This window comes from Gorilla gorilla, chromosome 6 (assembly GCF_029281585.2).
Source record: "Gorilla gorilla gorilla isolate KB3781 chromosome 6, NHGRI_mGorGor1-v2.1_pri, whole genome shotgun sequence".
NCBI lineage: Eukaryota > Metazoa > Chordata > Mammalia > Primates > Hominidae > Gorilla > Gorilla gorilla.
The window spans coordinates 161,236,974-161,262,254 of record NC_073230.2 but is presented as its reverse complement, the minus strand read 5'-3'; the positions used below and the strand labels follow the sequence as shown (position 1 = coordinate 161,262,254).

Sequence of the window (25,281 nt, the reverse complement as noted above, 5' to 3'; positions counted from 1 at the left end):
TGTTTACAACTTGATGAACATTACTACTTTGCACATATTGTATGCATACATAATTATAGATTTACACCATTTTACATAAGATTATGATACATATATGCTATTCTGTAATCATTTCCTCCTCAACATTATCTTGGCTCAGAGAAATGTTTCTTTTTTTGTTTGGACATGGAGTTTCTGAGTTTCGCTCTTGTCACCCAGGCTGGAGTACAATGGCGCGATCTTGGCTCACCCTCGGCTCATCGCAGCCTCTGCCTCCTGGGTTCAAGCAATTCTCTTGCTTCAGCCTCCTGAGTAGCTGGGACGGAGTAGCCATGTGCCACCATGCCCGGCTAATTTTGTATTTTTAGTAGAGACAGGGTTTCTCCGAGAAATGTTTCTTTTTCTTTTTTTTTTTTTTTTTTAGCAGAAACACATTTATTTATTAACGAAAGGGATGATCCTAATGAATCCAACACACTTTGAAATAGCTGCATGTAAAATGTTTGTGATAAAGATAGTTGAACACAGTAATGAAAAAAAAAAAAGAAAGAAACAGTATGGAGATTTGCTCATTGAACTGAGCTTGGTCATTCTCTTAGTTAACTCCTGTCCAAAGTGATGATGGAATCTTTATTGTGCTTTTTCATAGATCCGAGTACAGGTGACATGGTTCATGACACGCTCCACCACTAATTTCCCATCTTTCAGTTTTCTTGTTATTGTGCTTTCCTTCCCATCCCACTCCTGATGCTGAACCAATGCACCATCTGTAAAGTTGCAAACAGTCTTGAGTTTTTCTGCCATCAGCTGTGGTTTCTTCAAACTTCTCTCCCAGGGTACCAGAAAACTGTGTTGTTTTCAAAGTGCTCTCAGTTTTTATGGTGAGGTTTTTGCCATCACAAGTGATGATACAATCTGGCTTGGCCATTGCGCCCATTTTTCACAAAGCTATTCCCACTCCTAGCTCCTTCATGTATTCATCAAAGCCTTTGCTGTCCACCAGGCGCCATCTTCCTTCCAGCTGCTGAACTGTGGCCATGGTGGGTGCAGGGGGGCTGGCGTGCAGAGCGGGGTCTGCGTCGGTGTGGCAGCGTGCTGTTGAGAAATGTTTCTAAGTAGATCTTATTTGGTCTGAGAACCATGAATGATTATTTTTGAGCAGTTTTGATTCTGGAGACTACATTTGGATCAGGCACGGTCCTCCAAATTCAGGCTTCTGAAAGCCTGTACCTCAGAGTAGGCTTGATGTTCCATAAAAGATGTGGTTATGAGTGCAAAGATGACTTGCCTGTATTGTTATACAAATGTAAAATGTAACAATCAACAAAAATGTAGCAAAGTATGCATGTATACATTTTCTCTAAAGATACAGTTTCTTTTTTAAAAAAAATAAACACATTAGGCAGGTGTGATGGTGGGTGCCTGTTATCCCAGCTACTCGGGAGGCTAAGGCACGAGAATCTCTTGAACCTGGGAGGTGGACATTGCAGTGAGCCGAGATTGCGCCACTATACTCCAGCCTGGGCAACAGAGCGAGACTCAGTCTCAAAAAATAAATAAATAAATAATATAAATAAATAAATAAAATAAACACGACTGGCCAGTGGCCGTGGCTCAAGCCTATAATCCCAGCACTTTGGGAGGCCTCAGCCAGGTGGAGTTCAGGCATTCAAGACCAGCTTGGGCAATATGACAAGACCCCGTCTCTACTAAAAATACAAAACAATAGCCGGCCGTGGTGATGTGTGCCTGTAGTCAGCTACTTGGAAGGCTGAGGTGGGAGGATTGCTTGAGCCCTGAAGGTGGAAGTTGCAGTGAGCTGAGATTGTGCCATTGCACTCCAGCCTGGGTGACAGAGTGAGACCCTGTCTCAAAAAATAAAATAAAATAAAATAAACACTCCTATAAAGGATCCTCTTAGCTCTTTTTCTAACACCTAAGCTATATTTTCATATTCATTTCAGTTACCCTACAACTGTTCACTGAGCTGCTGTTGAATAGGGGAAATAAGGCAGATAACTACTGCCATCTCCGCTGGGTTTAGGGACAATACAGACATTAATCTGGGCACTTTCATTACAGGCAATGAGAGCTGTGAGTGGGGAAAGCACAAGGTTGGCAGAAGCATTTAGGGGGACACAGCCATTCTCACGGAGGGCAGAGGTCTAAAGCAAGAGCCGAAGAAAAAGTAGGAACTGGCCTCGTGGAAAGGGGAAGGGCGATGGGACAGCCTGGTGGTTTGTAGCCCACTGGAAGGAGTTCTGAAAACTGGTGGTCAGGTGAGAAGGAAAGCTGGGGAAGAGATGAGCATGTTCGCCAGAGGGTAGCAGGGGCTCTCCAGGACCTAGTGAGTCAAGCCAAGGAATTTAGGCTTCAGCCTGCAGGGTGATGAATAGGGCTGTCTATTCCATTTCTTCCTTCTTTCTTTCTTTCTTTTCTTTCTTTTTTTGAGACAGCGTCTCACTCTGTCGCCCAGGCTGGAGTGCAGTGGCACGATCCTGGCTCACTGCAACCTCCGCCTCCCTGATTCAAGCAATTCTCCTGCTTCAGCCTCCAGAATAGCTGGGATTACAGGCGCCTGCCACCACGCCTGGCTAATTTTGTATTTTCAGTAGAGGCGAGGTTTCACCATGTTGGTCAGGCTGGTCTCGAACTCCTGACCTCAAGTGATCTGCCTACCTCGGCCTCCCAAAGTGCTGGGATTACAGATGTAAACCACCATGCCTGGCCTGAAAATTTCTAGTTTATGATACTTGCCAGCAGAATGTGTTCTGTCACCCTCTTCTGAATAGATATGGTTGTCTGCTATGACTTCTCCCACTGCTGCCCTTCCCCCTGAATCCACAGATGCATTTCTTTTAAAACTATGATCTTGTACACAATGGACGTAAATATTTAATCTTTCTATTTGTATGTTTTTCCATGTTTTTCTTTCTTTCTCTCTCTTTTTTTTTTTTTTTTTTTTGAGGTGGTGTCTGCCTCTATTGCCCAGGCTGGAGTGCACTGGTACAATCTCGGCTCACTGCACCCTCCGCCTCCTAGGTTCAAGGGATTCTGCTGCCTGAGCCTCCTGAGTAGCTGGGACTACAGGTGTGCACCACCACGCCTAGCTAGTTTTTATATTTTTAACAGAGACAGGGTTTCACCATATTGGCCAGGCTGGTCTCGAACTCCTGACCTCGTGATCCTCCCACCTCGGCCTCCCAAAGTGCTGAGATTACAGGCATGAGCCACGGTGCCCGGCCTCCATGTTTATTTTCTAGTTGCTTACTTGTCCTTTTGTGTTTATCCTTGTTAACTACTACTGCCAGGCTTTAAGTATAGACCCCTAGAGGGCAAGATTCGTATCTATATAAAATGTACTGCAAAACATCTACTTAAGCCTCACATTCTTAAACACAAATTACTTTTGAAGATGACTGTTCTGCTTGTTTCTTTCCTGGTTTCTTCCTTTAACTTTTCCACCAAACAGGCACATGATATACTTTACTGAAATAACTTATATAGCAATATGAATTTTTTTTTTTTTTTTTGAGGCAGAGTTTCGCTTTTGTTGCCCAGGCTAGAGTGCAATGGCGCGATCTCGGCTCACTGCAACCTCTGCCTCCTGGGTTCAAACAATTCTCCTGTCTCAGCCTCCAGAATAGCGGGGATTACAGGCGCACGTCACCATGCCAGGCTAATTTTTGTATTTTTAGTAGAGACGGGGGTTCACCATGTTGGCCAGGCTGGTCTCGAACTCCTGACCTCAAGTGATCTGCCTGCCTTGGCCTCCCAAAGTGCTGGGACTACAGGCATGAGCCACCATGCCTGGCAAATTTGAGGTGGAGGTTGCAGTGAGCTGAGATCGCATCACTGCACTCTAGCCTAGGTGACAGAGCAAGACTGTCTCCCACTTCGGCCTCCCAAGTAGCTGGGACTACAAGCATGTGCCACCAGGCCTGGTTAATTTTTTTTCTTTCTTTTTTTTTTTTTTTGAGGTGGAGTCTCACTCCATCACCCAGGCTGGAGTGCAGTGGCGCGATCTCAGCTCACTGCAAGCTCCGTCTCCCGGGTACACGCCATTCTCCTGCCTCAGCCTCCCGAGTAGCTGGGACTACAGGCGCCTGCCAGCACACCCGGCTAATTTTTTGCATTTTTAGTAGAGACAGGGTTTCACCGTGTTAGCCAGAATGGTCTCGATCTCCTGACCTCATGATCCGCCTGCCTTGGCCTCCCAAAGTGCTGGGATTACAGGCGTGAGCCACTGCGCCCAGCCAGGCCTGGTTAATTTTCTTTGGTATTTTTTTGTAGAGACAGAGGTCTCAGTATGTTGCCCAGGCTGGTCTCGAACTCCTGAGCTCAAGTGATCCACCCGCCTTGGCCTTCCAAAGTGCTAGGATTACAGGCATGAGCCACGGTGCCCAGCCTACAGTGCAACTTTAATAACAATATGAACACAAAAATTCTAAGATCTAAAATTTAAGCTTTCAGTGGTCCTTCTATAACTGTGAAAGTTTGGTTCCTAAAAAGCCCTGAGGAATTTATGGGAAAACAAGAGAGACAACATTTAGTAGTGAACCTGTGCATTCTAAATAAAGACAATATCAATCACATGTTATAGGCCTTCAATTAGTAAGAATGAATATTGGACTATGAATTTTTATTCACTGTCACTTGTTTGCTAGATGCTTTGAGAATCTTCCTTGCCTATATTTTCCTGAGATGTTGGTTTTTCTTTGTCACAGATAACAATGCTCATTCCCTCCCCATTAAAAACTACATATATATATGATTAGATGATTACTGCATGTGCTTTGAAATATTCAAATATTTTAGACAGTAAAAGTCCCTTGTAATTCAACCTTTTGCAGATGGTTGGTTAACAGGTTAGTACACATCTACCTAAATTTAAAATCCCATATTTAACATGTATACTTATTAGAAAGTACACATTCTAATATTTTTCTATTGTATTTGGTACTATTTCCAGATGCTCCTGCCTTTTTGCTTTCATAATTTTGAAGGACCTCAGCTCCCTGCCTCCTAGATTTTTGCTACTGTGGTCTCAGAGCTGTGTAATTTGGATGACTGAGATGGAAAAACCTCTGGAAAACCTTTATTTATGTTGAATAAGTATTCCTTGAATCCTTCCTCAGCATCCTGGGTTATATTTGATTTGCTCTGCTCATGATAACTTCATGCCAAGGAGACTGCTATCAGTTCTCTTAAAACAGATCCCAACTCCCTGCTCATAGTGGCCAAAGGAATGGAGATTTCAGGCTGAGTTTACTTACCTGCATCATCTTCATCTATCCAGAAGCATCCCTGCACAAACCTCTGTTTCTACCCTTCCATTCACTCGGCTCACTTTTCTGCTCTAAGTACCCTTTGTTTCTTGTGAACTCTCCAGCAGGAGTGACTTGCAATTTGTATCCACTGACACTTGAGTTCTCCGAAGTGCTGGAGAAGCGTATGGAAGTAAATTATCCTGATGTATAATTTTGTACATGTGAAACTCACCGTGGAAGTGCCTATTCTAATTTCAGTACGGAACACAGCTAAACATTTGGATCAATAATCCAGTTTTGAAAGCACACTTTATTTAAAGTACAATTTGCTGAAAAAAATGAAAAAAGAAAGGGTGCTTTCAAATTTGTACTAAGTAAACTTTCACTAGATCACATCATATGTTTATCACTAGTCACATATATGTTGTATTTCTATGTGTAATCCTCAGGCACTTTTAATTTCTAGTTTGCATTTACCATGCCAGCCTCCTCCTCAATCCCAAATTTCCTTTGGTTATAAATTTAGTAAATTTGAAAGAGCCAGCAGGGATTAAACCCTGAAGGTATTCAAATGACTATCTGACGTTATTCCTCATTTCAGCCATTTCAAAAAATTATGCTTTCATTTAGAATAGGCTCTGGGAATCAAAGTGTGTGTATTTTGCCCAAGTAGAAGACACAGTTTAAAGTTAACATCCTAGCTACTAGAAGGGAAAGCAAACATCGCTGGAAAAGGAGACTATTTTTTTTACCTTAAACTAAAACTACATTGCGAAGATCAAAAGAAATCAACATGAGAGTGTGCCTCTTAACGCCAGGCTCAAAGTAGATGCTTATTAAATGATAGTTTACCCCAATCCTTCACAAATGGTTGATAGGTCTTACTATTTCCCCCCTATTCAAATCTAGAATTTTTTCACTCTCATAAACTAATCGATAGTGAATGGAAAGCACAGAATAGATCATCGTCCAAGTGTTAGGTATTAGCCTGAGAAATCCAGAATCCCATATTTGTAACTGTCCTTCTTGAGAAAGTGCATTTTTCAGGCGGATTCTAGCCCCATTTTTCTTTTTACCATTTTTACATGTTATGAGAGGTGGCTTAGAAATACTTCGATTTTTGCCTCTTCATCACAACACACTGAACGTTAAAATCAAGTGGTTGGGTTTTTATTGGCTTATTTTGTCTCTAACCGTTTTATTTCTCGAGCTGTCATCGTTCTTTTCGTCTTACATCCTTATGAACCTTTTCTGGATTAAAAAAAATGACGTTATAATAAGGAAACTAACTGGCGTCGGATTAGAACGAAGTTGACTCCATTCCTTTTCCTCCCCGTAGTGTGGGCGCTACGAGGAAAGACCTCGGCGAGAACCAGCAAAGCCCGGGCTGCCCTCGCCGTGCGGGCGCACATTTGCTCCTCGCGCCGGGCTGCGCCGGGCGACCGCGGCCGCCTCGGCGTGTGTCCGCGGCTCCCTCCCGCCCTCGCCCGCAGTCCCCCGATCCCGATCCCGGATCTCTGGGTCCACAGCTTGGCTACCTCCCGAGCCGGAGCCGGAGCCGGAGCCGGAGTCGCGGCTGGGCCCGGCCGCCGCGTCACAAGGGGAGGGAACCCGGGGGGGAGGGGGAGGGGCGGTGAGGTCAGCGGCGGCGGCGCGTCCGCGGGCGGCGGGAGCGGCGCATGCGCGGAGCGAGGCCCGTGAGTGGCAGCGGCGGCGCGCGGGGGGCGGGCGAGGGGCCGAGAGTGGGGGAGCGGGCGGGGGCCGTCGAGGCGGCGGTGTGTGGGCGCGACGGCTGCGAGTTGGAGAGGTCTGTGGTGCGGGTCGCCCCGGGGGATCCCCGGCGCGGGCCTCGCGCGACGGCCACGGTCGCGCGGCGTGTGTGTGGGGTCCACGCACACCCGCAAAACTTCCTCCTCCCCTGCTCCGGGAGAGCGAGCGAGCGTGTGTGAGAGAGCGAGTGTGAGGAGCGAGCCGCGGCCCGGCGCCCAGCGCCGCCACTGGAGCAGCTGTCAAAACTTCGCCGCCGCCGCCGCCCGGGCCTGACGGGCCTGACGCGCGGGGGAGGGGCGGCCGGCCGGGGGCGCGACCCCCTCGCCGCCCCCGCCGGGCCCCGCGGCCGGCCCTCCCCGCGCCGGGCCCCTTTCTCCTCCTGCCGCGGGCGGCCCGGGGGAGGGGCCGCGGGCGGAGACCCCGGGGGCCGGCGCCCCTCACGCCGCCCGCCCGCCTAGCTGCCCCGCCCGCCCGCACCCGCCGGCCCCGCCCGCCCCGCACCGCCCGCCCCGCCCGCCGCCCCCCGCCCGGCCCCTGCGCGCGGAGGTGCGCGCGCCCGCGCCGATGTGTGTGAGTGCGTGTCCTGCTCGCTCCATGTTGCCGCCTCTCCCGGTACCTGCTGCTGCTCCCGGGGCTGCGGGAAATGCGAGAGGCTGAGCCGGGGAGGAGGAACCCGAGCAGCAGCGGCGGCGGCGGCGGCCGCGGCGGCGGGAGCCCCCCAGGAGGAGGACCGGGATCCATGTGTCTTTCCTGGTGACTAGGATGTCGTCGGAGGAGGACAAGAGCGTGGAGCAGCCGCAGCCGCCGCCACCACCCCCCGAGGAGCCTGGAGCCCCGGCCCCGAGCCCCGCAGCCGCAGACAAAAGACCTCGGGGCCGGCCTCGCAAAGATGGCGCTTCCCCTTTCCAGAGAGCCAGAAAGAAGTAAGTTGAGTGCGAGGGAGCCAGGCCGGGAGCCAGCGGCGGCGCCGGGCCGGAGCTGTCACCGGGCGCCCGCCCCGCGGCCTCCGCGCCCCGGCGCCCCCCGGCGGGGTGGGGGCGGGGCGGGGCGGGCCCGCGGGCGGCGGCGGCTCCCGGCCCCGGCCCCGCGCCCCTCGGTAGCCGCCCGCGCCCGGCCTCCCCCGCTCCGCGCCGCCCGCCCGGGCTCCCGCCGGCGCCCGGCTCCGCACACTTTACTTTTCAGTCGGGCCTTTTCACTGGGTCTGCTTCGCGACTCTTCTTTTGGAGAAATTTCTCGTAGCCGCGTCTTGGCCTAGCTGGATCATTGAGAAAAGAAGCCCGGAGCGCGCCCAGGTAGTCCCCGGCCGGACTCCGGGCGAACCGCCGAGCCGTCGGCGCTCGGGAAACTCTCGGAGCTGTCAAAACGCCCGGGCCAGGTGGTCTCGGGGCGCGGGCTGGGGGCGAGAAGAAAGCGGCCGGGCGAGTGCAGCTTTTGTTTGTCAGCGACTTGCTCCTGGAACTTTTCCTGGTCCCAAACCTGTGTTTTCTTCTTTTGATGATATATTAGGAAGCCATTTGACTTCTTTCTCCCCCCTCCCCCAACCCAGAACCGCACTCCCGGGCTCCGAAAGCACAACTCCTGTGGGATCCCACAGCTTCGGGGAACGGCCTGCCTAAGTTTTGGAGACGTAGCCAGTGTCCCCTCGTAAGGCAGAATACCAAGAGCACTTATTCGGAGAGAGTGCAGATGTAAATGTCGCTTCCCTCGTAAGTCTTAGCTGTAAGGGGCTTGGGAATAGGGTCGCCTGCCTTTGAGCGTACAGTAGGGCTGGACCCCAGCTTATTAGAGGACCAGAAATGTCTTCTTACGGAACGGTTATTTGACGGCTTTGCTTGTAAATTAAGACACCGTTTTAGTGCCAGCGAACTGTTCGGCTTCTGTGGCTCTCGCGTGTGCCGTGGAAGAACTGTGAATGTCTCTCGAAGTTGTAGAATGGCGTGTGTGCTTACTCATTTCGTGAGATGATATTCTCATTGAACTGTCGGGAGTGGAAGGGTGCGCTGGGACGTGAAGGAAGCCAGCACGTTTATGGATAGGCTGTTTCTTTGGTTCGGGTGCATTCACTTAGTATTGTTGTTTGGTGATTTGTAGTAAAAATAGTAGCGTGAACTGAGGCATAGCAGAGCTGGGTTGTGGGAACCCATTAAGCTCTTGACTTCAATGTGCTCTTTTCTTGCCCCGCTGTCCTTTTACTATGGAAATGATTCGGGGCCTTCAACTTGCCTCCATATTTTATTGCCAGCTCTTACCTAGCTATGATAATCGTGAGGGAAGCAAGTACAGGATGTGTGTACATTATTACATTAGCTTCTTCGTGATACAAAGTTAGGACTTATTTATTATGCCACTTGCGTTGTAATACAGTGGCAAGTATAAAATGCCCTTATTCTATATTAACTGAAATTTGTAGAAGGAAATGGAGGTTTAAGTAATTTTTAGACGTGTAAGCCACTTTTTTTGCATCCTTTAAGGCAACTCAGGACAAGCCATATTGGGGTTTTACCTTGATTGCCTCCCATTTCACTATTTGCAAAGCATTTCTTCATCTCTTACTGAACATTAATTTGCAAGTATTGTTTTAAATTTGCATTTGAATTCTTACTCCAGAAAGATTAGATCTATGTTGTCATACCCCACACCCCATACTCCTGTAAGGGCGTGCTTGTGCACTCGCACACGCGCACACTCACACGCACGCGCACACTCGCACACACCCTACTTTTGAAATGAGCTCATTTGTATTAGTGCAGCTCCTGAGTGCACTGGACGATTAGGGTATTGCCACTTTATTTTAATTCTGAATCTCATATTATGAAGAAATAGGTAGCCTTTGGAGAAGATAAAAAATTTCTGCTGAATAACAGTATAATCTAACTATGAAAAATCAAAACTTTTGGAAATAATTAGAACAAATGTAAGTCTGTAGAGAGCTTTTTCTTTTAGATTTGAAAACTAGTACTGCTTTCTTTATAGGAAATTAAAGTCTACTGGTAAATTTGACGGGTCTAAACTTTTTAGAGCGTTTTTTTTGAAATTGTGTCTTTTGAAGGGAATGGAATCTCCAGTTGTTTTTTAGAAACATGTAAATGGAAACTAACATATGAATTGGAAAGCAAAGAGAAGGTTTTTCAATTGTGTATCTCTATACTGTATAAGAATCCATGCAGAAAAGACCCTGTAGTTGGATAGTAGAGACCCTGAAAGTGAAACTTATGTGTAACCAGTGTAAATTAGGTTTGTAACCAGTGAAATTATGTGAAATTGCAAATAATTCACCTGAGAAATGAAAATTAATCTTCTTTACTAAATACCGTAGAGATATTTTAAGTTGCTAATGTTACTTAGATGTTCATTAACTTAGTGAGTTACATTAAGTAGAGAAGATGCCTTTTTTTTTTTTTCCTGGACGAAGTCTTGTTCTGTAGCCCAGGCCGTAGTGCAGTGGTATGATCTCGGCTCACCACAACCTCTGCCTCCTGTATTCAAGCGATTCTCCTTCCTCAGCCTCCAGAGTAGCTGGGATTACAGGTGTGCGCCATAGCACCTAGCTAATTTTTTGTATTTTTAGTAGAGACAGGGTTTCACCATGTTGGCCAGGCTGGTCTTGAACCCCCGACCTCAGGTAATCCACTCTCCTCAGCCTCCCAAAGTGCCAGGATTACAGGCGTGAGCCACCGCACCCGGCTGAGAAGATGGCTTTTGACAATGAAGTGGATTTATGTATTTATCTTTGGCTTAAAAAAACATGCACCACCAATTACACTTTCCTCAAGTTTAAATTTTTAATAACTAGGTAAATAAAGCATTTTCTTGTCTTATAGTGTTAGCTAGATTGTTTTTGTGTATTTTGTCATGAATAAAAAGCATAGGTATATAGTTACTGCTTTTACATTAACTATAAATATCTTAAAATTTTACTACCTAAAATCAAGAAACTTGAACTGAAGCTATTAATCTTAGAGTTGGAAAAGTAAATACATAGAGGTTTCCTATTGTACAAATGTCAAGTGGCACAGTGAAATTTACATTCATTTGAAAGTTTTCCTTAACTGTAAAAAGTATCAAATTATTTGATAATTTGGAGTAGTTCATCATCTTTATCAGAGGCACAGGTCTTAACCATTGGCAAGCCTCTGTCAGAATATGCACATATTAAAGATCTGATTATTTTTGTGTTAATGTTAAAAAATTTTTCTGAAGCTTTTTTCTTATTTTTTCCATCCTTACACTGTTGGATGTGTAATCCTTACACATTACCAATTTGGGAAGCCAAAGAAACATTCTACTCTACTATGTTTCTTACCAGTTCATGAAAGTTGATGTTAGAAATGGGTGTGGGTGTGGGGGATGGGGGTGGTTGTACGGAAGCAGCAGGTGGTAGGGGTAGGATTTCTGAAGCACTATCCTTGGCCTTTTTTGAGTAAACTCTTTATACCCTGATCCACTTTCTTTTCAGAGGGCAATCGCTATTATTAGAGAGCCACCTTAAGCATTATTGTTGTAGACAAATTAGGCACAACCAGTGATTGTCATTACAAGGACCAGCAAAAATGGCTAGGTTGCTACTCTGTATTGGTAACGCCCTTCCCCCAACAAAATTTCTCCTTTTCATAGCTGTGAATTTGAAATAAGTGATAGAAAACTGTACTGCATTACAATATGTACCATTTAATAAAACAAGTTTATAGTTGAGAGATAGCACTATTATTCGTGCTTTTTGAGATAATGCAAATTTGTAATTTTTATGACAGCAATTCTTAATAATTTATTGTCCAAGAGATCTGATAAAATTTTTGATAGTTATTGGTCTCTGGGACTCAATAGGCACTGAAATGTTTTAATTCAGTTGAAAAGTTGATTCAGGATTGCTACCCTCTCTTACCTGTTAGGAGGTTGTTGTTTAACCTGACCTGAAATTCCCATGAATAAGAACCTGTTTTTTTTCTTTTTTTTTTTTTTTGACAGAGTCTTGCTCTGCCGCCCAGGCTGGAGTGCAGTGGTGCGATCTTGGCTCGCTGCAACTTCCGCCTCCCAGGTTCAAGCGATTCTCCTGTCTCAGCCTCCCAAGTAGCTGGAGTAGCTGGGACTGCAGGCACGTACTACCATGCCTGACTAATTTTTGTATTTTTAGTAGAGACAGGGTTTCACCGTGTTAGCCAGGATGGTCTCAATCTCTTGACCTCGTGATCTGCCTGCCTGGGCCTCCCAAAGTGCTGGGATTACAGACATGAGACACCGCGCCTGGCCCAGGGAATTTCTAATATTTGAGAAGATGTTATTTTTAGTCTATTATACAAATTTATATATTGTTTACTAATATATAAATTTACATATTGGTTACTAATATGTAAACTTACCAATTTACATATTGGTTACTAATATGTAAACTTGATAAACATGGATTTCCATGGAAATTTAAAAGTATCACAACAATTTGTTTTCCCATTCTGACACTTGTGATTTATTACATTTTCGTACTATTTCAGTTAATTCCATAATGCCAGAATTGTTGTCAGTTTGCCAAGTGACAAGCCACACTGCTTCCTCTCATTCCTCTGTTCCGCAAAACTGCAAAGTTTCCCAGACCACAGTCAGGTTTCTCTGGGTAGATAGTGGTTGTCCAACTCTGTAAACTTAAGTCACTTTAAGTTTATGATGGAGGGACTTCGTGAAACTTTATTGACCTTCCAAGGTGAAAATTGGTCAGTTTCCAGTTATAAAGGACATTAAGGATGGGTGTGGTGGCTGATATATGTAATCCCAGCACTTTCAGGAGACTGAGTCAGGAGGATCACTTAATCCTCATTTAAAAGGAGTTTGAAACCAGCCTGGGCAACAAAGTGAGGCCTTGTCTCTACAAAAAAATTAGCTGGGTGTGGTGGTAGGCACCTGTAGTCCCAACTACTCTGGAGACTGAGCTGAGAGAAGATTGTGTGAGGCTTGGAGGTTGAGGCTGCAGTGAACGGACATCACACAACTACACTCTAGTCAGGTGACAGAGCAAGACTCTCTAAATAAATAGGAACATTAGATGGTCTCTCTGCACTCTTGCCTGGTGGGGACGTGTTAGATACCCTCGTTAGGTTGTGATTTAGTTTTTAATCTGTGAGATGTTTGGGCCAAACAATTTTTAGCTGCCATGGAATAAACTTTCCAGTCAGCGTGTGAGTTTGTGTTTGCCTTTACTTTTTTTTTTCTATATTGTTTTGGTCCATTTTTATCTTTTAATTTCAGAAAGCTGATTAATCTCTTCCTTTTCTCTTTAAAAATTTTCTTTATCATGTTTGTGCTACAGTGGTTATTTTGAGAACTTGTTGGCAGGATAAGTGGCAAAAGTTATGAAGTAGAATAGAGATGATTTCTGTTTTTTTTTTTTTTTTCTTTTTTTTGAGACAGAGTCTCACTCTCTTGCCTAGGCTGGAGTGCAGTGGCGTGATCGTGGCTCACTGCAGCTGCCGCCCTCCGGATTCAAGCGATTCGCCTGGCTCAGCCTCCCAAAAAGCTGGGATTACAGGCGCATGCCACCACACCCAGCTAATTTTTGTGTTTTAGTAGAGATGGGTGTTCACCATGTTGGCCAGGCTGGTCTCAGACTCCTGACCTCAGGTGATCTGCCTGCCTCGGCACTCCCAAAGTGCTGGGATTACAGACGTGAGCCACCACGCCCGGCTGAGATTATTTCTTTTTTTATTATAGCCATTGCTTGTAGATATATGCTGGTGGTTATCTGTAAAAATGTAATAGAAAGGCCGGGCACGGTGGCTCACACCTGTAATCCCAGCACTTTGGGAGGCTGAGGTGGGTGGATCACAAGGTCAGGAGTGGGAGACCAGCCTGGCCAATATGGTGAAACCCTGTCTCTACCAAAAATACAAAAATTAGCTGGGTGTGGTGGCGGGCACCTATAGTCCCAGTGACTCGGGAGGCTGAGGCAGGAGAATCTCTTGAACCCAGGAGTCAGAGGTTGCAGTGAGCTGAGATCGTGCTATTGCATACCAGCCTGGGTGACAGAGTGAGACTCCGTCTCAAAAAGAAAAAAAAAAAAAGTAATAGACCAATCTTGAATTTATAGTTGGAAGTGTTGATCCCTTTATTTGCAGAATTTGAAGGACTTAAGAGCACAAGTTGAGAGAAACAAATGACACAGCTCTTTTTGCACTTTGTAATATTCTAGAAAAAGCCTCAGGTAAAAGGAAAATTGTTTCACTTTGTTTCTGCTGTTAATTTTGTGATGGCAGTAACTACATATGATCTACAAATGTAAAATTGTTTAACAAGTCTTAAGTTTTCTATACTTCTATGTAACTTTTTAGATCTTTCATTTGGTACGTGTTATTTAAAGAGCTACAAAGTGCTAAATATGTCCTGGGATGAACAGTCAACCCTGGAAGATTTATTGTGGCCTAGAGGGGTGCTCAAAGATTTGGAGGAAGTAGTATTTGAATTAGACCTTGAAGGATTGGTGGGATTTAGCCAAGTAGAATGACAAGAAAATGAGTGTGTGAGGGAGCAATGTGAATGAAATTATTGAGGGAAGGAGGTGTAAAAGGTGGGGTGGCTTGTGACTGTGTGACTAGAACAGAGGCTGCATGTAGTGGTGAGGCCAAGCTGTGATAGTTCTTGAATGCCAGACTCGTGAGTTTGGGCTTTATCCTGTAGTCCAGGAGTTATAAACTGTTTACAGGGAGCAGGTAAGCAATTTAAATGAACAGTAGGCTGCTTCTAAGAATCTGAATGACAACTGACACTTTAGACCTTGGGTTGGGGAGAAAATGGGAAATAAAAACAGCCTTGGGGAAGTCTAGGAGTCCTTATGCCCTGCTTAAGGTGAAACTGATACAGAATTCTGGCTGATGGTTGCTATTTGAGATGCTGTTTCTAGACTTTTCAAGAGGGCGGAAACTTGGATTTTTATGATTTTTTTTTTTCTTTTTTGAGATGGAGTTTTACTCTTGTTGTCCAGGCTAGAGTGCAATGGTGTGATCTCGGCTCACTGCAACCTCTGCCTCCCAGGTACAAGCGATTCTCCTTCCTTAGCCTCCTGAGTAGCCAGGATTACAGGCGCCCACCACCATGCCCGGCTAGTTTTTTTTTTTTTTTTTGTATTTTTAGTAGAGATGGGGTTTCACCATGTTGGCCAGGCTGGTCTCGAACTCCTGACCTCAGGTGATCCACCTGCCTCAGCCTCCCAAAATGCTGGGATTACAGGCATGAGCCACCGCACCCAGCCCTTTTTATGATTTTTAAACTTGGATTTTAAGTGTTTTTCATTAATTAGAATCTAAAACAGTATTTGCGCCTACACTTTGTAGGCTAGGTTTAATCTGCGGACCACCAGGGGACTACAGGTCTCAATCTCTGCTTTATGCCCGGTTATTTTATTTTTTAAATGAAAGTTTTCAAAGCAGGTATTTACAGTATTCTTGAGGATAGGAACCTTACTAAATTACTTTGTATTCTGTTTAGCATTTATGCATTTGAATGTAGGCACTCAAATACTTGGTGATTTAATGATGCCTATTATTAAAAAAACACTGTGGTAATAATATGGAGACAGGAGTTACCTGGAGGCAGAGATAATAGGCTGTTACAATAGTTGTAGTGTGAGTGATCAAGCCAAAGCATAGAATGTTGGTAGTGCGAATGGGGAGGAAGATTCCAGTCACTGCAAAGGAGGAATTCAGCAGTTTCTGGCATAGATGTTGTAGCAGGCATCCAAATAGATTGGATGCCTGCTAAGCATTCAGGGAAGTAGGACTGGAGTTGAGGAATCGATTAGGGTAAGTATTTAAAGATGTGACTTAACATGTGATCACTGAGAATATGGCGTATGGGAAATAGTAAAGGATTAGGATGCTTTGTTGCCCTTAGGAGATAGGGGACCAGTTATACCCGGAAAAACAAGAAAGGAAATCAGAATATATTCTCATTACAAATGGACAACATATACATACAAGATGCTCATGGCAGCAGTATTAGTAGTAGAGGAAAGTTGGCAACAACAAAATATGCATCAATGGACTACCATGCGGTTTTAAATCAAGACATAGAGATAGATCTGTGGGCCCTGAAGTGGGAGAATGTCTATGATACATTGTTGAACTAGAGAAAAACCTTTCCAAAAGTTGTAAAGCAGTAAGTTTAGCAGTAACTTTATTTTGTGAAAAGCACATAAACCCAAACTGTGTGTATATTTTGTGCATATAAAAAGATTGGGAAGAATACATAATAAATATTAATACTCTGGGGGCCGGGCGCAGTGGCTAACGCCTGTAATCCCAGCACTTTGGGAGGCCAGGAGGGTGAGTCACGAGGTCAGGAGTTCAAGACCAGCCTGGCCAAGATGGTGAAACCCCGTCTCTACTAAAACTACAAAAATTAGCCAGTCATGGTGGCAGGCGCCTGTAATCCTAGCTACTCGGGAGGCTGAGGCAGGAGAATTGCTTGAACCTGGGTGGCAGAGTTTGCAGTGAGCTGAAATCGTGCCATTGCACTCCAGCCTGGGCGACAGAGTGAGACTCTGTCTCAAAACAAAAAACAAAAAACAAAAAAAACCCCAAAAAACTCTGGAGAGTATATTCTTTCAGTATACATTTATGCATTTAAAAAAAGAAAAAAGCTTAATACTTCAAAAATGGTAAATCATTTGACAAATGAGAAAACCAAATTCTGGGGGCATCACTGATTATAGAGCCTAGACCTTCTGGATTCAAGTCTAGGTTGTACTACATATTAGCTGTTTGACCTTGGGCAAGTTACTTAAATTTTTTGTGCTATGGTTGCCTCACCTGTAGAGAGGACGTAATAATACACTTAATTTAGGATTGTTATGAATTTATATATATGTGTAGAATTTAGAACAGTTTCTGGCATAGACTGAGTCCTATTAAGAGGTGCCGTTGTAAGGATTTAACTACTGTTGTTACTGTCATTGCCACTAATCATCAATTATCAATCAGTTGCCTGTTATAAACTATTTAGAGACAGAAGTGATTAGAAACCAAACTCACTCCAAAAATGCCATGATATAAGGCTGGGTATGTTGGCTCACACCTGTAATCCCAGTGCTTTGGGAAGCAAAGGTGGGAGGATTGCTTAAGTCTAGGCGTTAGAGACCAGCCTGGGCAACATAGTGAGATCCCCATCTCTACAAAAAATTAAAAATAGCTGGATGCGGTGGTATGCACTTGTAGTTCCAGTTACTTGGGAGGCTGAGATGGGAGGATTGCTTGAGCCCAGGAGTTGGAGGCTACAGTGAGCCGTGATCATGCCACTGCACTCCAGCCTGGGTGACAGAGCGAGACCCTATCTCCCAAAAAAAAAAAAAAAAAAAAAAAAAAAACAAACTATGACATAAAATAATGCAGTTGTTATTGGAGGCGGGGATAGTGGGGTGGCAAAGATTTTCTTTGTACGCAGATGTCCCCAATAAATAGAAGAAAGATTTTTAAAAAGCTAGGTCAGCAGAAATCTCTATGAAATGTTTTTCATTATGAGCAATACACGAAAAACAGTCAAAGCAATTCCCTAGGAGTTGTATATGTAGTAATATTATTCCAAAGTTTTTTATTGCTCAAACTTTTAAATGTTGTTAGAGTAGATTTTTACATATTATAACTCTACTGGCTAGGGTTTTATTAGTAGGCCTCCCTCAGTGAGACTTGTTTTAGGTGGTTTTAAAATGATTTCTTACATCTTTTATCCTTGGTCACTTTAAATCTTTACACCTTATTGTAATCGATTTACATTAGAAGTAGCATACTTGATGGTCTCAGTGAAGTCTGTGTGGTGGTGTTCTTTTAGTGGAGCCTAGCAAGAAAAGAATTTCCTTGATTTCCTGATCTTTGGGATTCTAGTCATATGGACCACATTTGGAATAAGCACATAGTTGAATATAAAATGACAAAATGAAACATAACCATATTCTTAAAGTTCTCATCATTGAATTGTTCTACCATAGTTGAAGTGTTTGGTCAGTATGGCCAAGTGTTTGTTTGTTTTTGAGACGGAGTTTCGCTCTTGTCACCCTGGCTGGAGTGCAGTGGCATGATCTCGGCTTACTGCAACCTCTGCCTCCCGGGTTCCAGCGATTCTCCTTCCTCAGACCCCGGAGTAGCTGAGAGTACAGGCACCCCGCCACCATGCCTGGCTAATTTTTGTATTTTTAATAGCGATGGGGTTTCACCATGTTGGCCAGGCTGGTCTCGAACTTCTGACCTCAGGTGATCCACCCACCTTGGCCTTCCAAAGTGCAGGGATTACTGGTATGAGCCACTGTGCCTGGCCCTAAGTGTTTCTTATATTAGACTTTCATACTTACAGAGTTGTAGAATATTAGAACTATTAATAGATGAGAATTCAAGAAGATTGAGTCTAACCCCTCATTTTATAGATAACTGAGCCCCAGAGAGATTATGGAATACTAGAAGTCATATATTAAGGTGTTACTTTTACAGTAAATAAAGGAGATGGTAGTCTACTGTATTGGTGACCCATAGTAAATCATGCCTGTGGGTATTCATGCGGTTGTATAGTCATCTCTCTTTGTATCTCGCCTAGCCCTGTGACTCACTTTAACCAGTAGAACATAGCAAAAATGACACTTTGCTATTTTTGGGTGCAAGCCTTGAGCATGTCAGGCAGCTTCTACTTTTGTACTCTTGGGAGCTCTGAGTTGCTGCCGTGCAAGAAGCTGTCATACCTTGCTGGAGAGATGATGTGGAGAGGAAGAGATTCCAGGACTATATGGAAAGAGGGAGGCCTAACTATCTCAGTGTCCTAGCTGCCTTCAGCCCTTAGTTGACTTGCCTGTTGAATACAGACACAATAGTGATAAGTAAGATTAGCGAAGGGGCCGGCATGGGGGCTTATGACTGTGCAGTCCCAGCACTCTGGGAGGCCAAGGCATGTGGAACACTTGAGCCCAGGAGTTCAAGACCAGCCCGGGCAATATAGCAAGACACTGTCTCTACAAAAAAATACAGAAATTAGCTGGGTGTGGTGGCATGTCTCTGTAGTCCTAGCTACTTAGGAGGCTGAGGTGGGAGGATTGGTCAAGCCCAGGAGGGTGAGGCTGCAGTGAACCATTATCTTGCCATTGCACTCCAGCCTGGGCGACAGAGTGAAACCTCGTTTCTCTCTCTCACACACAAAAAAAAGATTAACAGAGGAACCACCTAGCTAAGCTCAGTCCAGGTTACGAAATCATAAATAAGTAAAATGCTGGTTGTTTTAATCTGTTTTGCTGGAAGCAGATAGTTTTCTGAATTAAGGGACTCTAAGAACAAAGAGTATTTGGAGCCGGGTGTGGTAGTACATGCCTTTAGTCCCAGCTACTTAGGAGGTTGAGGTGGGAGGATCACTTGAGCAGAGGAGTTGGAGGCTGCAGTGAGCTATGATCCTGCAACTGCACCCCACCCAGCCTGGGTGACAGAACAATACCCGGTATCAGAAAAAAAAAATGTATTTGGGATACGAGTGATAAAAACCATTATTTTCCAACTTCTTTTACTGAAATAGTTAAATGAAGTTGCTCCTTAACCTTGCCCTTTGTTTTTCTAAAGTATTTTGAAATACGGATTTTTATTATTGAGGACTTTAAATAGTATTTAAAAATGGAATTGTCACAGTGTAGATTGGGCTATAGTTAGGTCATACAGAATAGAAAGATAAAACAATTATGGATATCAACCCTAAAAAGGATATAGTTTATTTATTTATTTTTTGTTGTTGACTTGTACAGAGATCTTTATATATTTGAGCATCCTGGACTCTTGACAGAAGAACTGATTTCTATTTCTGGGCCAATTCTTAACAGCTGGGTATATCAGTAAGGACTAGGTTTGTCTTTATGTGATTGAAAACCCCGTAATAATAATGACTTGAACAGGAGTGTTTATTTCTGTTTCACTTCAAAATCTGGAGGGTAGGTACTGAGGCTGGTATTGTCCCTCTACACTGCAAAGTCATCAGGAGTGTCTCCCTTTATCTAACTTCTCAGACATTTCTAGGATGTGGCCTTTGCCCTAAGATTCCTTGATGGCTACTAAAGTCCCAATTACATTACATGCATGTCCCATGAAGCAAAATACAGAAAGGAGTCCAAGGGCACACAGCCTCCTTTGAAGAAATATTGTATGTTTTCTCTTACATATAATTGGCTAGAACTATCACAGAGTTCACATGGCTATCTGTAGCTGCAAGGGAGGCTGGGAATGTAGTTTGTTTGTTTTTTGAGACAGAGTCTCGCTCTGTCATGCAGGCTGGAGTGCAATGACACGATTTTGGCTCACTGCAACCTCCGCCTCCTGGGTTCAAGCGATTCTCCTGCCTTAGCCTCCCAAGTAGCTGGGATTACAGACATGCACCACCACGCCTGGCTAATTTTTGTGTTTTTAGTAGAGACAGGGTTTCACCATGTTGGTCAGGTTGGTACGAACTCCTGACCTCTGGTGATCCACCTGCTTTGGCCTCCCAAAGTTTTGGAATTACAGGCGTGAGCCACGGCACCCGGCTGGGAATGTAGTTTTTTTTTTCTTTTTTTCTTTTTTTTTATTTGAGACGGAGTCTCGCTCTGTTGCCCAGGCTGGAGTGCATTGGTGTGATCTCGGCTCACTGTAAGCTCCGCCTCCCGGGTTCATGCCATTCTCCTGCCTCCACGTCCTGAGTAGCTGGGACTACAGGCCACCATGCCTGGCTAATTTTTTGTATTTTTATTAGAGACGGGGTTTCACCGTGTTAGCCAGGTTGATCTTGATCTCCTGACCTCGTGATCTGCCTGCCTTGGCCTTCCAAAGTGCTGAGATTACAGGCGTGAGCCACTGCGCCTGGTTGGGAATGTAGTTTTTTTAGATGAGTACCTTGCTACTTAGAATAGGTTCAAAGTCTGGTTACTGATGGTGGGAATAAATATTACAGAAATAGCTAGTAAATAGTCTTTACCACTTTGAGCAATTGGTTTATCACCATAGGCCTAATTTTCTCACGTGTGAGAATCATGATACTGAAGTTCTTGCGATGGCAGATAATTTCATGTTGAGGCCCAGTTGATTGGTAGTGACTGCTTTCAACAATGCTTTGTTGAATCCTGAGCCCCCAGGGTTTTCTTTTTTTTTCTTTTTGAGACGGAGTCTTGCTCTGTCGCATAGCTGGAGTGCAGTGATGCGATCTTGGCTCACTGCAACCTCCACCTCCTGGGTTCAAGCGATTCTCGTGCCTCAGCCTCCCTAGTAGCTGTGATTACAGGCATCTGCCACCACGCCTGGCTAATTTTTTTTTTTTTTTTTTTTTTTTAGTAGAGACCGGGTTTTGCCATGTTGGCCAGGCTGGTCTCAAAATACTGACCTCAGGTGATCCACTTGCCTTGTCCTCCCAAAGTGCTGGGATTACAGGTGTGAGCCACTGTGCCCAGCCCTAAGCCCCCAGTTTTTGACCTCAGCATGGTGAGGAAGTAGTAGAAGTATGTATTTTGGGTGAAGAGGAGAGTAAAAGCATGCTCCCATTTATATGCTAACGCTGTGCTTTTTAAAAATGTGGTTACTTCAACTTTTGTAATCTTTTCATTGAAAACATTTGGTTATTCTGCTAACCTTTGACTATTCTCTTTAAAAATGTCCTACATTCATTCCATATTTTAAAGTTTTCTAATAAACCTGAGTTCCCACTTGTTTTTTTTCCTTCCAGCTTTTATTTTAGGTTCAGGGGTTACATGCACAGATTTGTTAACATGGGCACATTGCGTGTCGCTGAGGCTTAGAGCACAAATCATTTTGTCACTCAGATAGTGAGCATAGTACCCAATAGGTAGTTTTTGGATCCTCAGCTTCCTCCCAGCTTCCACCCTCGAGTAAGCCTTGGTGTCTCTTGGTCCCCTCTGTGTCCACATGTACTTGGTGTTTAGCTCCCACTTGGAAGTCAGAACACACAGTATTTGGCTTTCTGTTAATTAATTCACTTACGAATAATGGCCTCCAGCTGCATCCATGCTGTTGTAAAGGATAATTTCATTCTTTTTTTATGGCTGCACAGTATTCTGTCTTGTGTATGTACCATGTTTTCTTTATCCAGTCCACTGTTGATGGGCAGTTAGGTTGATTCCATGTCTTTGCTGTTGTGCAAAGTCCTGTGATGAACATATATGTATGTGTGTCTTTATGGTAGAACGATTTCTATTAATTTGGGTATATACCCAGTAATGGGATTCCTGGATTGAATGGTAGTTCTCAGTTCTTTGAGAAATCCCCAAAGTGCTTTTGACAGTGGCTGAACTAATTAACATTCCCACTAGCAGTGTATAAGCCTTCCCTTTTCTCTACAACCTTGCCAACATGTTTTTTTTGTGTGTGACTTTTTAATCATAGCCATTCTGACTTGTGTGAGATGGTATCTCATTGTGGTTTTGATTTGCATTTCTCTAATGATAAGTGATGTTGAGCATTTTTTCATATGCTTGTTGGCCACATATATGTCTTCTTTTGAGAAGTGTCTGTTCATGCCCTTTGCCCATTTTTTAAATGGGGTTGTTTTTTGCTTGTTTCTTTTTATTATAAACTATTTTTTTGTTATACTTCAAATTCTTGGGTACATGTGCACAACGTGCAGGTTTGTTACATATGTATACGTGTGCCATGTTGGTGTGCTGCACCCATTAACTTGTCATTTACATTAGGTATATCTCCTAATGCTAGTTTTTTGCTTGTTGATTTAAGTTCCTTATAGATTCTGTATATTAGGCCTTTTTTTTTTTTTGAGATGGAGTCTCTTTCTGTTGCCAGGCTGGAGTGCAGTGGTGCGATCTCAGCTCACTGCAACCTGTGCCTCCCGGGTTCAAGCAATTCTCCTGCCTCAGCTTCCCGAGTAGCTGGGACTATAGGCATGCACCACCGCACCCAGCTAATTTTTGTAGTTTTAGTAGAGATGGAGTTTCACCATGTTGGCCAGAATGGTCTCGATCTCCTGACCTTGTGATCCACCCACCTCGGCCTCCCAAAGTTCTGGGATTACAGGTGTGAGCCATTGAGCCAGGCCAGGCCTTTGTTGAATGCATAGTTTGCAGATATTTTCTCCCGTTCTGTAGGTTGTCTGTTTACTCTGTTGATAATCTCTTTTGCTGTGCAGAAGTTCCTGCTTTGTGCAGAACATTCTAAACACTGGAGATAGGGATGATGCAGAGAAATACTAAACTCCTTTAATGTGTATATCAGAATATACAGAATATGTTATGGTGACAAAGAATCCCAATTCTTAGTGGCATCAGTCACAAAGGTTCATTTCTTGCTCATGCTATGTGTTCATCACAGATCGGTGTGGGTGTTAGATTATAGGTGACTTAAAATCTCTTCCTTTCAAAGTACGTTTCTGAAGCATGGTTTATTCTTAGTCAGATTTACTTTTCCTATTTGTTCTCTGTTAATCACCCAAGGAGGATGTTAGGCAAAATCAAATACTGAGAATCTGCTGTGTATTATACACTGGAGAGACCAAAATAAGGCAAGATCCCTACCTTCAATTTCTGGTAACTCAGTGCAAAGTATAATGCAAATGACACATTTTACAATAGATTTCAGAAAGTGCTGAGGAAGCTTAGAGAAGGAAGAACTTATCTCAGAGGAACTGAAGAAAGAAGACATCTGTGTTGAGTGTTTAAAAATGAAGACAGACTTTACTGAAGAGAAAAAGGGGGAGTGAGAAACTAGTACCTGGCTATTTTGTGTTAGGCACTACTAGTGCTTACCAGAAGTTACCTTTTTGATAATTACTAATCACATGGGGTTGAATCATTAGTACGTTTTACAAATGAAAGATGAATTTTTATATAGCTTGTAAGTGATTGAGTCAGGATTTGAATCCAGGTGTGTCTGACCCTGACCTTTGCTTTTTAAGAGACTACAGTCCAATATGGGAGGAAATGAGGAAGGGAAAGTAAATTGGGCATTTTGAATATTAACTGTAAACAATAGGGAGCCATTGAAGATGTTAAACAGAGGTATGACATTGTATCTGTGTTAGAAAAATAACCGACAACAACTGTAAAACTGGAACTAATGATTTTTTGCATGTGATTAAGTATCAAATGAAGTATAATTTCTGATCTCCTTTAATTTCTGTTTGTAGTATTTTTTAATTTTCAATGCACAGGTCTTGTACTTTTTTTGTTAAATTGATTCCTAAGTATTTCATTGTTCTTGATGTTGTTATAAATGTAAATGTTTTCTTTCCCCCACTTTTTTTTTTGGAGACAGAGTCTCGCTCTGTTGCCCAGGCTGGAGCCCAGTGGCATGATCTCGGCTCACTGCAATCTCCGCCTCCCGAGTTCAAGTGATTCTCCTGCCTCAGCCTCCTGAGTAGCTGGGATTACAGGCGTCTGCCACCATGCCTGGCTAATTTTTTGTGTTTTTAGTAGAGACGGGCTTCCACCATGTTGGCCAGGCTGGTCTCAAACTCCTGACCTTGTGATCCACCCGCCTTGGCCTCCCAAAATGCTGGGATTACAGACATGAGCCACCATGCCCAGTCTATTTTTTTCTTTTAAATTAAAAACAAATCTTTTTATGTAGGGACAGTCGTCTCACTATGTCGCCCAGGCTGGTCTCAAACTCCTAGGCTCAAGTGATCCTCCCACCTTGGCCTTTCAAAGTGCCGAAATTATAGACATCAGCTACCACACCCAGCCTGACCTATTCTCTTTCAAACTTTTTTCATATACACAGTTTGTTTTTGTGATACTACTTATGTACATGTAGAGTTTTGTAGCCTACTTTCCCTTGTAACATGTAAAAGAAAATTTCCATATTGTTAATCTTTTATAACATTTTTGAAGGGTGCTTAATTTTCCATTGAGTAAAACTGAGGGCTGAGTGCTGTCACTCACGACTGTAATCCCAGCCCTTTGGGAGGCTGAGGCAGGCATATCACAAGGTCAGGAGTTCGAGACCAGCCTGGCCAACATAGTGAAACCCCCTCTGTACTAAAAATACAAAAATCAGCCAGGTGTGTTGGCATGCGCCTGTAGTCTCAGCTACTCAGGAGGCTGAGGCAGGAGAATCGCTGGAATCCGGGAGATGGAGGTTGCAGTGAGCCAAGACCACACCATTGCACTCCAGCCTGGGCGACAGAGCGAGACTCTGTCTCAAAACAACAACAAACAACTGAGTAACCACACTATAATTTATGTAACCATACAGCTGTCTCCCCTTTTCCTCTTCTCACCCTACCGCCTTTTGTTACTATGTGTAATGCTCTGGCTGACCTTTTTGTAGATAAA

The 25,281-nt window shown here is 44.0% G+C and overlaps 1 protein-coding gene and 1 pseudogene across 21 annotated transcripts in view; one reads left to right on the top strand and one right to left on the bottom strand.

Annotated features, from left to right (window-relative positions):
* Positions 1–539: 539 nt before the first annotated feature.
* On the bottom strand, positions 540–5,344 carry LOC134758881 (fatty acid-binding protein 5-like; annotated as a pseudogene).
* A 1,539-nt stretch (positions 5,345–6,883) lies between these two features.
* Positions 6,884–25,281, top strand: part of KMT2C (lysine methyltransferase 2C) — a 300,175-nt gene continuing 281,777 nt past the window's right edge. For 15 of the 21 annotated variants that reach the window (XM_055392477.2, XM_063708867.1, XM_055392471.2 and 12 more), the window contains exon 1: positions 7,521–7,942. In XM_055392477.2, coding sequence (XP_055248452.1) covers positions 7,782–7,942 — 161 coding nt within the window. In that variant the 5' untranslated portion in view covers positions 7,521–7,781. Of the gene's footprint in view, positions 6,947–6,982; positions 7,057–7,520; positions 7,943–25,281 lie in introns of those variants that run through there. The other 6 variants (XM_055392467.2, XM_055392466.2, XM_055392454.2 and 3 more) reach the window with 4 other exon arrangements.